The sequence below is a fragment of the Punica granatum genome, chromosome 7 (genome assembly GCF_007655135.1).
Source record: "Punica granatum isolate Tunisia-2019 chromosome 7, ASM765513v2, whole genome shotgun sequence".
Classification (NCBI taxonomy): Eukaryota; Viridiplantae; Streptophyta; class Magnoliopsida; order Myrtales; family Lythraceae; genus Punica; species Punica granatum.
In genome coordinates this window covers 28,591,071-28,603,057 of record NC_045133.1, presented here as the reverse complement: position 1 = coordinate 28,603,057, position 11,987 = coordinate 28,591,071, and the positions used below count along the sequence as shown (strand labels likewise).

Below are 11,987 nucleotides of genomic sequence, written 5' to 3'. Positions count from 1 at the left end.
AACTCCTAATTTCAAAGTCAAAACACATTCATACATATTTGTAGTCTTTTTGTTCTAATTTCTTCTTCTTCCCCCGCTCCTTATTCTAATAATTCTGATTATTCGTCCCCACGTGGCACCCCCGAAACATTCGGGATGTGACTCTCCTCTCTATCATGCGCAATTCTACACAACTATCAAAATTAACTTATAGCGTTTTATAACTTTAACGGATTTCATTTAATGGTTAAATATGAGTTTATCTATTTATTCGATCATGGATTCGAAACTTCTTGGAGCCACTGGAGGTCATTTGACGTGATTACTCGCGCCGTGCGTAGACAGGGGTTCACGGAACCCCGATGATTAATCGGACGAAACTCACACACCCCAAGATTAGGCAAAAAAAAAAAAAAGACTTCCAAGCACTTTCAGATTGAGTGTGTGAATTACTCTAATAATTTGTTTGGATTGCTGACTATAAAAGATTACGGATAGGTGAGTTACTGAGGGTTATTATAATAACACTCCAAATCCTCTCTTCCGTAACTTTACATAACCCCTAATCCAAATAACTGGCCCTAAAAGGGTAGTCTTCCAATATGGAATCTCAAACATAACACCTCCACCATCAACCAGCCTGAATGGAAATACTAATTAGGAAATTAATGGATTAAACTCAGTACATCTGTTGACCTTCTAGTGTATGTATTTGTATCTTTATTGAATGAGTGATGAGTGCTATGCATGTGCTTGCTGGAAGCCAAGCCACTATGGTGCGCACGTACGTGTGATATTGAACGAAGCTCATCGAGGATCATGGCAATATAATGTAAAGCAATAGGCTTGCTTGAAGTCCTATTATTATGACATTGAATTGAATGAGGCCCATCAAAATAGGCTTTCTTTGGGCCCACACAAGGCTCTCCACACCACAAGAAGTTTATTTTGGGCCGACTTACCTGCCCAAGCCCACAAAAGGACCCAATTGAGCCCAGCTCACTAACCCAAAGAATCCGAGTCAGTCGATCAGTATATTCCGTTTCTTTCTCCGCCCCCGCCCCCTCTCCCTCCCCCTTCCGGAACTGAACTGAACGCTGATGACTGAACTGAGTTGAGCTCCTTCCGGCTTCACTCTCCGGCAGGCGAGGCGCGGCACGGCACAGAGCAGTGTCTGCTTCGCTGGAGCTCTCTCTCGGTTTAGGTTTGCTTATAAACCCACCAGTATGGATTTGACGCGTTCCCTGAAACTGCCCCATTTCCCTCTTAAGTTCTTCAACCCGCTCCTCTCGCCGACTTGCACACCTAAACTCGGAGCTTCCAGCTCGCGCTTCAGCCCTCAAGCAGTTGCAAAAAAGCTCAAGATTCACTCTGAGTTTGATGGAAAAGTGAACGGTGCTGCTTTCTCTCCTGACTCCGACGCTCGCTTCCTCGACCGGGTACTTCTCTCTCGTTTCTCTTCTCTTTTTCCTCTTCCCCTGGTGCAAATGCAATGCTTCTGCTCCACCATAACTGGACTGATGTAAGCGCTCAACTTTCAGTCCACTCGAGTCGAGTCGAGTGTGCCCTCCTATCAATCAGCATGTTCATATTATGCGTTTTCTGCTTTAATTAATTGTTTTCTTCCTTGGGGGGATGTTGTTGATCAAAGCAATGCCCTATGTGTAGTTAGGCTAGGAACCTAACTCTATGTCTATAGCATTCGTTGCTGGAGCTAGGTTTAGTTACACGAGTCTTCCCTCCCTCCCTCCAATATATATATATATATATATATATATATATACACATATTTTAGTGTTGTCTGTCTCCGCTGTATTTCTATTTCAATTTGTCTATAGAGTGATACCCGGATGAAATGGAGAACCTTTGGTTTTTGCATTAGAATTTTTCAGGGGGTTAAGTGAGTTAATATTTCTTTCATTTGATTGCTTCAATCATTGAGAAGGGGTATGAGGACTTGTTCCAACTTATCAATCGCCTTGTCTTGAGGTTTTCAGGTATATTCTTCTATATGACTAAATAAATGCAAACGAGCATGTCCCATGTTGAATGACACTGGTGCATTATTACGTTGCTTCTAATTTGGTTTTTGTCTTGGTTTTTCAGCAAAAAGCATTGGAAGCCGCGATGAACGATATAAATAATTCGTTTGGCAAGGGGAGTGTCACAAGATTGGGCAGTGCAGGCGGTGCTTTAGTGTATGAGGCTTCTGGTGTTGATGTTTCTTCTTTTTATATATACTTTTCCTTGTTCAGTTCCTGATGCCCCATTTCATTTGGGTGCTTTATGCGACTTCACGTTTTCGGGCTCCACTTTTCCTGTTAACATGGGTTGGGGCAGCTTGTGGTTCTGATTTCTCAGGATGATAGACTTACCAATTTCCTAAAATATACCATTTGCAGTGAAACTTTCCCTAGTGGTTGTCTGACATTGGATTTTGCTTTGGGCGGCGGTCTTCCAAAAGGGAGAATTGTTGAGGTGTTATTTCTTCCTACATTACTTCTCTTAATTTTATTTTTAGATGGCATCTTTTACACATTCATCATTATCTGCCCTTTTAGACTTGATTGTAGCTACCAATTTCATTTATTTCTTGTATTAGTCTTCTATCAGCCTCTTGACTTGTACTTTTCGAGCTGCATTTAAGTTGTTTTGCACCTTATGATCATCTGAAAGAAGAGGTTTTTGTTTTACTTTTTGAAATGGCCAAGTGATCATCTTGATTTTATTTCAAGAATTTGGTTTCTTTTTTAAAATTGTGTCACTGCAGCAGCACAAACACTGTCAGACACATGTCAAGTGTGAGAGAAGGAGGGAAGGAAAGATAAAAATGAGTGATCTTCCCTTCTACTATCATCTACCTTCCACTTGCTCCATCTTGACCTTTTATCTGTTGTCTTGGAACTATTCAGTCTCCAAAAATGCATCACCATCTTTCTTTTCAGATTTTTGGTCCAGAAAGTAGTGGAAAGACAACCTTAGCTCTCCATGCAATTGCCGAAGTTCAGGTTCCTGCTCTTCTTGGTCCTTTTTCTTTTTTCTGTTTCTCATTCATTGGGAGCTACCATTTAATCGCCACTCACCTTTGAAAGTAACAATTGCATTCTGTATTGTGCAGAAGTTAGGAGGCAATGCGATGCTTGTTGATGCAGAGCATGCTTTTGATCCAGCTTACTCAAAAGCTTTGGGCGTCGATGTTGAAAATCTGATTGTGTGCCAACCTGATAATGGCGAGATGGCCCTGGAGAGTAAGATTCTAGACTTACCTTTGTGGACTGTAAGCAGGGAGTAATAATCTGAGCTAAACTAGTATGGCAAGATTACCATATCTTTTCTTAGGTTTAGATGCTAGTGTACTGAGAATGAAAACTCATTTGTTTGCTGTTTATTACAGTTGCAGATCGAATGTGCCGATCTGGAGCTGTGGATCTTATATGTGTTGATTCAGTCTCTGCACTCACTCCACGTGCTGAGATTGAAGTATGCTATTTCTCTTTTGCATAATTCTTCTTAGATGTCAAACTTTATGGGGTGCTGATATCAGTTGCCCCTGCTAATATATAGGGTGAGATTGGGATGCAGCAGATGGGTTTGCAAGCACGCCTTATGAGTCAAGCTCTGCGTAAAATGTCTGGGAATGCATCAAAAGCTGGTTGCACTCTCATATTTTTGAATCAGATAAGATACAAGGTACTTTTAATTGCTTAGATGGATTGGTAATATTTGATGACTTCCTCCTGGGCAGCAATTGCATTATTCTGTTTGATTGATACTTGCTGATTTCATCAGAGTTGTATCCTTTTCCTTGTGGCATTACCATTCCAAGTTTTGACATGCCAATATTTGCCTTAAAGTATTATCTTTCATTTGTTTCTAAAAAATTCACAAATGATGTTTCTTCTTTGTTTCCCCCTTCAAGATTGGTGTTTATTATGGTAACCCAGAAGTGACAAGTGGAGGGATAGCCTTAAAGTTTTTTGCCTCTGTTCGCCTTGAAATACGTTCCACTGGAAAGATTAAGTCTGTAAGTGTGATTACTGCTTCACTGCTCATTTTCTGTGCATGGTGCAGTTTGTCTAAATATATCTGAGCAAATGTTCACCATGCAAAGGTAATGTTGTTTTAGGCAAAAGGAGATGAAGATGTTGGGCTTCGTGTACGTGTGAGAGTGCAAAAGAGTAAGGTAATCTGAAGTTATATTTATATGGCCAAAGATTGCGGGCTGTAATCTATTAATCTCTGATCCAGCTTTCTTAGTTGTGATTCTATGGAGTTGTAGATATATTAACTGGTAAGTAGTTGAAGTTCTGATGAATCATTCTGGCGATATATCTAACAAAGTGAAATTCTTTGGCATCAATGTTTGCTGGAGTTAACCAATTGGGTTCTTTCACTCAGCCCTACCCCTTGCACGGTTTCTGCTTTGCTTTTCAACTTTGAAATGATGTTGTCCATTTTAATGAAGATTTATCATCCTTGCTCAATTCTTTGAACAGGTATCAAGGCCATACAAGCAGGCTGAATTTGAAATCATATTTGGAGAGGGAGTGAGTAAACTGGTTGGTATTGCATATGAAAACCTTTTCATTTTTTTTTCCAATTTTCAATTAAGTCTTCTTTCAGGCTTCGGCATTAAATTCTCTTTAACATGCAGGGATGCGTTCTTGATTGTGCTGAAATGCTTGATATTGTGGTTAAAAAAGGCTCATGGTATAGCTATGGGGATCACAGGTTTGCATGAGAACTTTTAATGTTTGTATCAGCTCTTGGTGTGATAATTGTAAGGATTTGCTCACTTTTCATTTTGATATTGAAGTTCCTCGAGTCTGGTTGCCCTCTCCTATTTATATAGAACTGGACCTAAATGATGAGGCCTAAAACGATTAACGTCATAAGTCAAAGCACTAAATCCACCTACCAGATTCAAGCTCTATCCATCTTTGCTAAGAGAAGAAGATGGGAAAGAATTACGTACTTAATTGCTGCTTTAAATAAAATACAATATGCTTGATCCAGTTGACAACGAAATGGTTGCTGCGGATCACCTCCCGTGAAACTGTATTGATTTATATTCTAGCTTTTTATTGTTCCTATTTTCCTTTTTACATACTGTGGGAGCTTCTAATTATCATCTTGAGATACATCCGACATTTTATCCTTGATAGACCGCTATTCAAAGTAAATCAACTCAATAGAAATCCTTTTGGTTATCTCATTTCTTCCTTGTCTTGAGATCTGTTATTGTTTGGTGTAGCTCAATACTGTTATCTTTATGTTTGCAAAAGGTTGGGGCAGGGAAGAGAGAGAGCATTGCAATACTTGAGAGAGAACCCTGTTCTGCATGATGAGATAGAGAAGGTACATACTCTGCTTCTCTTGCTTTAGTCTCAAAACATATTTCAATATAATCTGAAGCTAAGCTTGATTATTTCTGGGGTTAGTATGATGAGTACTTTGAGCAGATCATCTGCTCACCATCCATTGGTTCTTACTTTTGCATACACAGAAAGTATGGTCGATGATTGTAGAAGGAACTGGACAGCTGGGGTCTCCTTGTGGGAGGAACTTACCACAGCCCCTCCAAGATGAGGATGTTTATGAAGAGATTCAATGAGATGGATCTCTATTGACTTACTGATTGACTGAAGGGATTGAGGGCACACGTTATAGAATGCCAGGGAATTTTGTGGAGTTCACCTACTCGTCTTCAATCCATTTCATGGTGTATGGCAGCTGAAACCCAAAGGAGGGATATGTTGTATCTAGTTGGAACATGCTGTAATGTCCTGAATGTTGTTAGATTTGGGCACAAGCATTGTACCGTAAATGTTGAGGAGGGGGGAAAAAGAAAGAAAGAGGTTGGACTTTCCATGGGGAAAGCAAATACATTTGATGCTTCAATGGTTGTCTTCTCTCATCAATTAAGTCCATTTTACATTAATCTCATGTACAGAGCATTTTTGGGGCATATTGCCTTTTGAATCCAGCAAAAAGAAAATGAGCTTAAGAATTTTTCTTACATTATATCTCATGTACAGAGCATTTTCGTTACGTATTGCCTTTTGAATCCAGCGGGAAAGAAAATGAGCTTAAGAATTGTCCACAGCCCTTTCTGATATGATGATAACAGGGTTCTCACTAGGTCCCTTCTGCGCAATGATATGAGAGGGCTGCTCATAGGCTCGGGACAGAGTAGAAATGTGAATTTCTTAATAACTTTTCTTCTTTTATGTGTATGTCTATATATGTGTTTATGCGGGGATTAAGTTATCACCGGTGATATTCATTTTCGGTTTGCAGGGAAGGGAAGGTACAGCTTAATCAGCAGGAGTCAACCGGATTAGCACTCTGATGCTGGGCTGAAGTCTGAGGGCCACAACTTTGCCCGCATTAGCTTCTAGGTGTGAAGATTTTTCTATGTGCGTTTTTTCTATTACATTTTCCAGCTCAAATCATGCTGTTTAATTTTGGGGATTATGATCTCCCAAAGTGATCAGTAAACTGAAAAATGGCATAGTTTTCACTCTTGTACGAGTACTGCAAATGACTTGGCCAAGGATATAGGATAGCGTTGTGGCATAACTACCATCAGAGACACACCCTCGGGGACATGTTACCCATAGAGAGTGAGAGTACAGCTGTGTAACTTCTTCTTTCGATTTCATTAAGGTATGAGAAAGTCCTGGTAATCATAACTAGTTTGGGTGATAAAGGTGGTGTTTTGTTTTTCTTTTTCTTTTAATCTAATAATTAATATGAACATTTTCTTACTCCGCCTTTTTTTTTTTTTCCCAGGGATAGCTTTTCCGTTGGTGAAAAATTTGGGAGAAATCTTAAGACCAGGTACACTCATAGTTGGGCTGACCCTCAGCAGAAAAACAAGCACGGAGTTGATGCTACCATACTCATTACTCAGACAGACATCACATATATAAGATAAGAATCTTACACGTATTCTTTCTTGAGTGTTTTCTTTTCCTTCCTCTCCCCCCCACCCCCCCCCCCCCCCCCCCCCCCCCCCCCCCCCCCCCCCCCAACAAAAACCAAAAAAAAAAAAAAACAAAGACAGGGAGAGCTCTCGTTTGAGAAGATTACATGAGGATTTATTAAGAGAGGAAGGAGTCATCGGGATGAGGTACATCTTATCCTACTGACTCAAGGCACTGGTGTTATAGACGAGAAGAGCTCCCCCAGCAAGCAGACCCAGCATAGTAACCGCCCATATCGCCAATCCCGTTGTTCCTGTGATTAATTGAGACAGAAGAGCACTCGTTAAGATATTATTATATCCTCCATTGTTCCTGTGATTAATTGAGTCAGAAGAGCACTTGTCCAGTTATTATTATATCCTCCTAATGGAAAATGAGAATCAATGAGGGTGAGAATTTTGTGTTGATTGATGTTCCTGGTTCGGTAGGGGAATTAGGCTTAACCTTAGAAATAGGAGAGATTTACTACTTAACACCAGCATAGACATCGCCACTTGGGGACCACTCATCCGGGTTATAGATGGGACTGGAGACGATCGAACACACCAGGATTATGCATACGCTACAATACAATACGATAAATGGAAGCTTTTTGTACTATGGATTTCATTTCAGCCTCATCTATCCACCATGTATTCCATTCATCTGATAGGAAAATAAGTAATGGGTTTGCAAAGTAGTCCGGGATCTTATATTCATCGTCAAACCTGTCGAGTGAAGAGAAAGACAGAGAGAGAAGCTGGAGAGCAGTTTAGGTTCTAAATTCTTCGCGTACCTGTACCCATCGACATTAGCACCATACTTGTCAACGAATTGGTACACACCCTTTCCCTAGATTCATCAAATTTCACATTGACACGTTAAGATATTCTGAGGGAAAAGGAGATAGTGGGAGTTCGAGGTTGAGGTTAGTAGGAAAATGTTTATTAAAGAGTCGGGCCGTTACGAAAATGCGCTCGTCTACTGTTGGTATGGAGAAGAGAAGCAAAGAAACAATAAACAGCGTGAGACTGAGTGGGTGCGTGTGTGGGGAAATGATGAGATGATGACAAACCTTTTGCTTCCTGCCGGACGCATCCACGCCGTCCTTGAGGTTCAAGCCTCCATTGATCCCTGTGTGTGAGAGACAGAGAGGGAGCTAAGTTGGTCATCCGACGGGACCAAGCTAAGCTATAAGGTTAACTAGCCTTTGATCCCTCCCCCACCCCACACCATTAACAATAACATCCTTCCTTCCTTCCTTCCTTCCGTCCTTATCAGTTACTATCTCTTATACTTGGGAGAAATCGAAATCTTGGCCCGGCTTGGCTCGGCTCGGCTCGGCTCGGCTCGGCTCGGGTCCCATTTTTTCAGGAAAAAATAAAGCAAAAAAAAAGAGGTTTACTAGACATGTCCCCAAGTCGAGTATGCATGCTTGCGTATGCGTGTGAGTATGAATAAAGAAGATGGATAGATATCATAGACGAAGCTTGCGAAGCAGCCAGCCTAGCCTAGAGCATACCATAAGGCTTGTCAGTCTTGATCTTCGTGCCACTGCCGGCCTGCACCTTGAGGGAGGAAGTCCTTCCCAGAGAAGGCAGCCCCCTGACCGGCGATCTCTCGATCGTGAAGGGGGCCTTCTTCAGGCTCACTATCATGGAGGCTGCCATCTTTTGTGTTTTTTCTTTTCTTTCCTTTTTCGTCTACTATACTTTTACAGAGGCTGCTGTTGCTGCTCCTCTAGTGAGTCTCTACTAGTCTCTGCTTGCTTGACCACTTCTACTTGTAGGTTCTATTTTCTAGCTTCTTCTAGTCTAGTCTAGTCTAGTCTGCTTCCCCACACACATAATAATATGTATAATATAACTACTCTGATTATTATTGAGTGAGTCCACCACGTGGCACTTGCTTCTGTGGCTGAACCAGTAAGTATATCATCACATGACATGACAAGGAAGGAAAGATGCTGGAATGAAATTGGAATGGGATAGATTGCCAAAAGCAAAGGAAAGGCAAATCCAATGATTCTGTTGAGTTCTGTTCTGATATTCGATTCGGATCGGATCGGAAGCTACGAATTATATCTATATATATATATATATATAGCTAAAATTGACAATTTGGTCCCCGAAATATACACTTCACGGCAAGTTCGTCCCGGAAATAAAATCTATGTACCAGTTGGTCCGGACGTTGCAAACGTTAGGACGAATTGGTCCTTCCGTTTGAAAACATGAGAGGTCCCTGACGGAACTTCATGAAGATGGCGTTAACGCCCACTGTTCAGCATCCCTCCCGTTTCTTTCTTCTTCCCTCAAAATTCAATGAAACCCTAATTACGCTAGAAATCTTCAAATTCTGGACAACGACTCAAAGTCGATCAAGCTAGCTTCGTTCTGAAATTGAGAGTGTCGGCTGTGAGGATCGTCGAGGAGAGCATCGGCCATTTGCTTCGCCGAAATCGAGATCGTCGAGGAGAGCATTGGCCTCGAAAAGGATGACGAAATCCAAACCAGATTACCATCTTTTGGAGACCATTAATCACAACAGCCCTCTCTTCAGGCGAATCATTTGGTGATAATGAGACTTCAAACGGGCCCAACTCTCTCTCCGTCAGGTTGGTCAGATTTGTGTGTATCTATTGGAAACATTTGCTAAAGTGAGAATGAGAGAAATAGGGAAGTCTCTCACAGGAAGCATTTCAGAGATAATGGCTTCTGTAATTGCAAATTGTTGATGTGCCTTTTTAGTATGTCTAGAACAATCGTGCTTTTACTTTGATTTATAATGTAAGTAAACATTGAATACGATAAGAGAACTTAGATTACCAAAGAAAGATCTTCCAAAAATGACGGTGGCTGGAATCTCCACCACTTGCAAGTCAATTTCCTTGCGGGTGACAGCCTGCAAGAGTTCATAGAACAGCAGACAGAATTATCCATCAATATGAGAGTATAAAGGACTGAACGAACTGTCGGATGAGTTTTTAGCAAGCGAATTGCAAATACATTTTCAAGTTAAGGCTATTCTTTGAAATATATCACAGCATGGAACAAGAAGAAATTCGAGCATGCAGTAGACATGTTTTATGCGTGTTCACGAAAATTAGCTTATGATACATTAACAACATTCAGTTGGTTACTGGTTTATTGATGTATGAAGTTTGATAATTTCGAACCCGGTTGTATTACTCTTGTTTGCAGTCCTGTGGCGATGCAACGGATATGATAGCGAGCCCCATTTTCAGCTGTAATTGCAAAACGAGTTCATTGGTATGTGTTTTCTTTCATTGGTATATCACTCGATATTGTGCCCGCTAATACTGTGCCCGCTGATATTGTATCATGTTGAGCTTGTTGAGCTAGTGGACATTGCAGACATGGAAAAATGTATTGGAGTTAGAACTGTTGTCCAGAAAGTTTGCTTTCTGTACTGTTTAAACATCACCTTTTTCCTTTCTCTGAATTTTCTCTAGAAATGCCTCGAAAGTTCTTGATCAATATATTTCTGATGAATATAATCTGATGTGGCCGGATGTAGAGGTTTCTACTTGAAAGGTGATGGTGTACGCCTTAATGAAGCTTTGATTAATTTTGGCCTTGATTTCTTGGGAAAAAAGAGGCTACATAACTTTTCCATACTCCTTTCTTCATGAGAGAAGAGATCGTTGTCGTTTGTTTATCAATTCATTAAAAATGAAGAGAAAAAAAAGATTTTTACTGCTTAAAAAGCTGCTTTATTTCTCTTTTCGAAGCACATCAATGGTTATGACTCTGACTTAAGATCCTCTCTGAATGACACTCTCTGAATTGGTCGATACATGTTCTTTTGCAGTTTTAACCATCTGCAGCAAAAACAAACAGATAGACACATCCAAAAGCTTCAACTAAGCTTCACGTGTAAGCACAACAGATATGGGACGTGAGGGAAGTCAATGGAGTGGGACAAAGCAATATGTCCAAAAGTCCATAGCTTCTTCACGAGTTGAGGAATCAGTCAATCTCTGTGGGTGTGGAAGGAAGCTCTTGTTGCAAACGTCTAACAGGAAATAAAGTTATGGTAGGCACTTTCTTGGTTGTCATTTATGGAAGAAAAGTGATATTACTTGTGGATTTTTTGAATGGGCGACTAATGAGGAGCAGCTTGAAGTGCAGCAGACTGCAGCACCCTGGATTGGAGCTTCTTTTACATCCTCGAAGAAACAAGGTTTAAATGGAGAAGATAACAAGCTCATGAACAAGATGAAGAAGAAAATTCAAATGTATGAACAAGAGAACAAAATGCTGAAGATTGCATGTTGTATATTGATTTTCATCCTTGTTTTAGTCTTAGTTTGTATTTGTCTGAGAATATTGTAACGTGTTTCCTCATGTGAATGGGATATTGTAGGCTTGTGAGCTTCTAATTTGTATTTAGATGACTGTTATTGTTTGGCTTGATGTGATCTTCTGTTATTATTGCCTATTATGTGTGGCCTTCTGTTATTGTTGCCTATTATGCATTTTTTCGACAGAATACAGAATAAAATGCATGTTTTCGACATAATACATAAGAAAATGCATTTTTCTGCAGAATACATAACATAATGCATATGTCCCACATAATACATAACAAAATGCATTTTTCAAAGAATACATAATAGAATGCATTTTTTCCACATAATACATAACAAAATGCATTTTTTTTCACATAATACATAATAGAATGCATTTTTCCACATAATACATAACATAATGCATTTTTTCCACATAATACATAACAAAATGCATTTTTTTCCACATAATACATAACAAAATGAATTTTTGCCACATAATATATAACAAAATGCATTTTTCCATTGAATACATAACAGAATGTATTTTTCCCACATAATACATAATGCATTTTCCCCACAGAATACATAATAGAATGCATTTTCCCCACATAATACATAACATAATGCATTTTCTCCACATAATACATAACAAAATGTATTTTCTCCACAGAATACATAACCACAAACATATAACTATTGCATGTCTTGTTGACAGCTAATTAGGT

General features: G+C 39.9%; 2 protein-coding genes across 6 annotated transcripts; one reads left to right on the top strand and one right to left on the bottom strand.

Moving 5' to 3' along the window:
* Positions 1–1,011: 1,011 nt before the first annotated feature.
* On the top strand, positions 1,012–6,920 carry LOC116214719 (DNA repair protein recA homolog 1, chloroplastic). Of its 3 annotated transcripts, XR_004158328.1 has the most exons (14): positions 1,012–1,418; positions 2,086–2,177; positions 2,382–2,457; positions 2,925–2,987; positions 3,098–3,227; positions 3,374–3,459; positions 3,544–3,669; positions 3,899–4,003; positions 4,106–4,162; positions 4,476–4,538; positions 4,634–4,710; positions 5,265–5,337; positions 6,280–6,380; positions 6,775–6,920. XR_004158328.1 is itself a non-coding variant. In XM_031550152.1 (13 exons), exons 1-13 carry the CDS (start codon positions 1,206–1,208, stop codon positions 5,591–5,593), a joined length of 1,269 nt encoding a protein of 422 aa, XP_031406012.1. In that variant the 5' UTR covers positions 1,013–1,205; the 3' UTR covers positions 5,594–6,000. The 3 variants fall into 3 exon arrangements, 2 of the variants coding, with proteins under 2 accessions (XP_031406012.1, XP_031406013.1); XM_031550152.1 differs by lacking the exons at positions 6,280–6,380; positions 6,775–6,920 and adding an exon at positions 5,486–6,000 and having other exon boundaries at positions 1,013–1,418; XM_031550153.1 differs by lacking the exons at positions 1,012–1,418; positions 6,280–6,380; positions 6,775–6,920 and adding exons at positions 1,458–1,976; positions 5,486–6,000.
* A 92-nt stretch (positions 6,921–7,012) lies between these two features.
* LOC116214717 (photosystem II 10 kDa polypeptide, chloroplastic-like) lies at positions 7,013–8,769 on the bottom strand. Of its 3 annotated transcripts, XM_031550150.1 has the most exons (5): positions 8,470–8,769; positions 8,023–8,081; positions 7,744–7,799; positions 7,413–7,494; positions 7,084–7,221 (listed from the first exon to the last, which is right to left on the bottom strand). In XM_031550150.1, exons 1-4 carry the CDS (start codon positions 8,615–8,617, stop codon positions 7,434–7,436), a joined length of 324 nt encoding a protein of 107 aa, XP_031406010.1. In that variant the 5' UTR covers positions 8,618–8,769; the 3' UTR covers positions 7,084–7,221; positions 7,413–7,433. The 3 variants fall into 3 exon arrangements, with proteins under 3 accessions (XP_031406009.1, XP_031406011.1, XP_031406010.1); XM_031550149.1 differs by lacking the exon at positions 7,413–7,494 and having other exon boundaries at positions 7,013–7,221; positions 8,470–8,764; XM_031550151.1 differs by lacking the exons at positions 7,413–7,494; positions 7,744–7,799 and having other exon boundaries at positions 7,013–7,221; positions 8,470–8,756.
* Between the last annotated feature and the right edge of the window lie 3,218 nt (positions 8,770–11,987).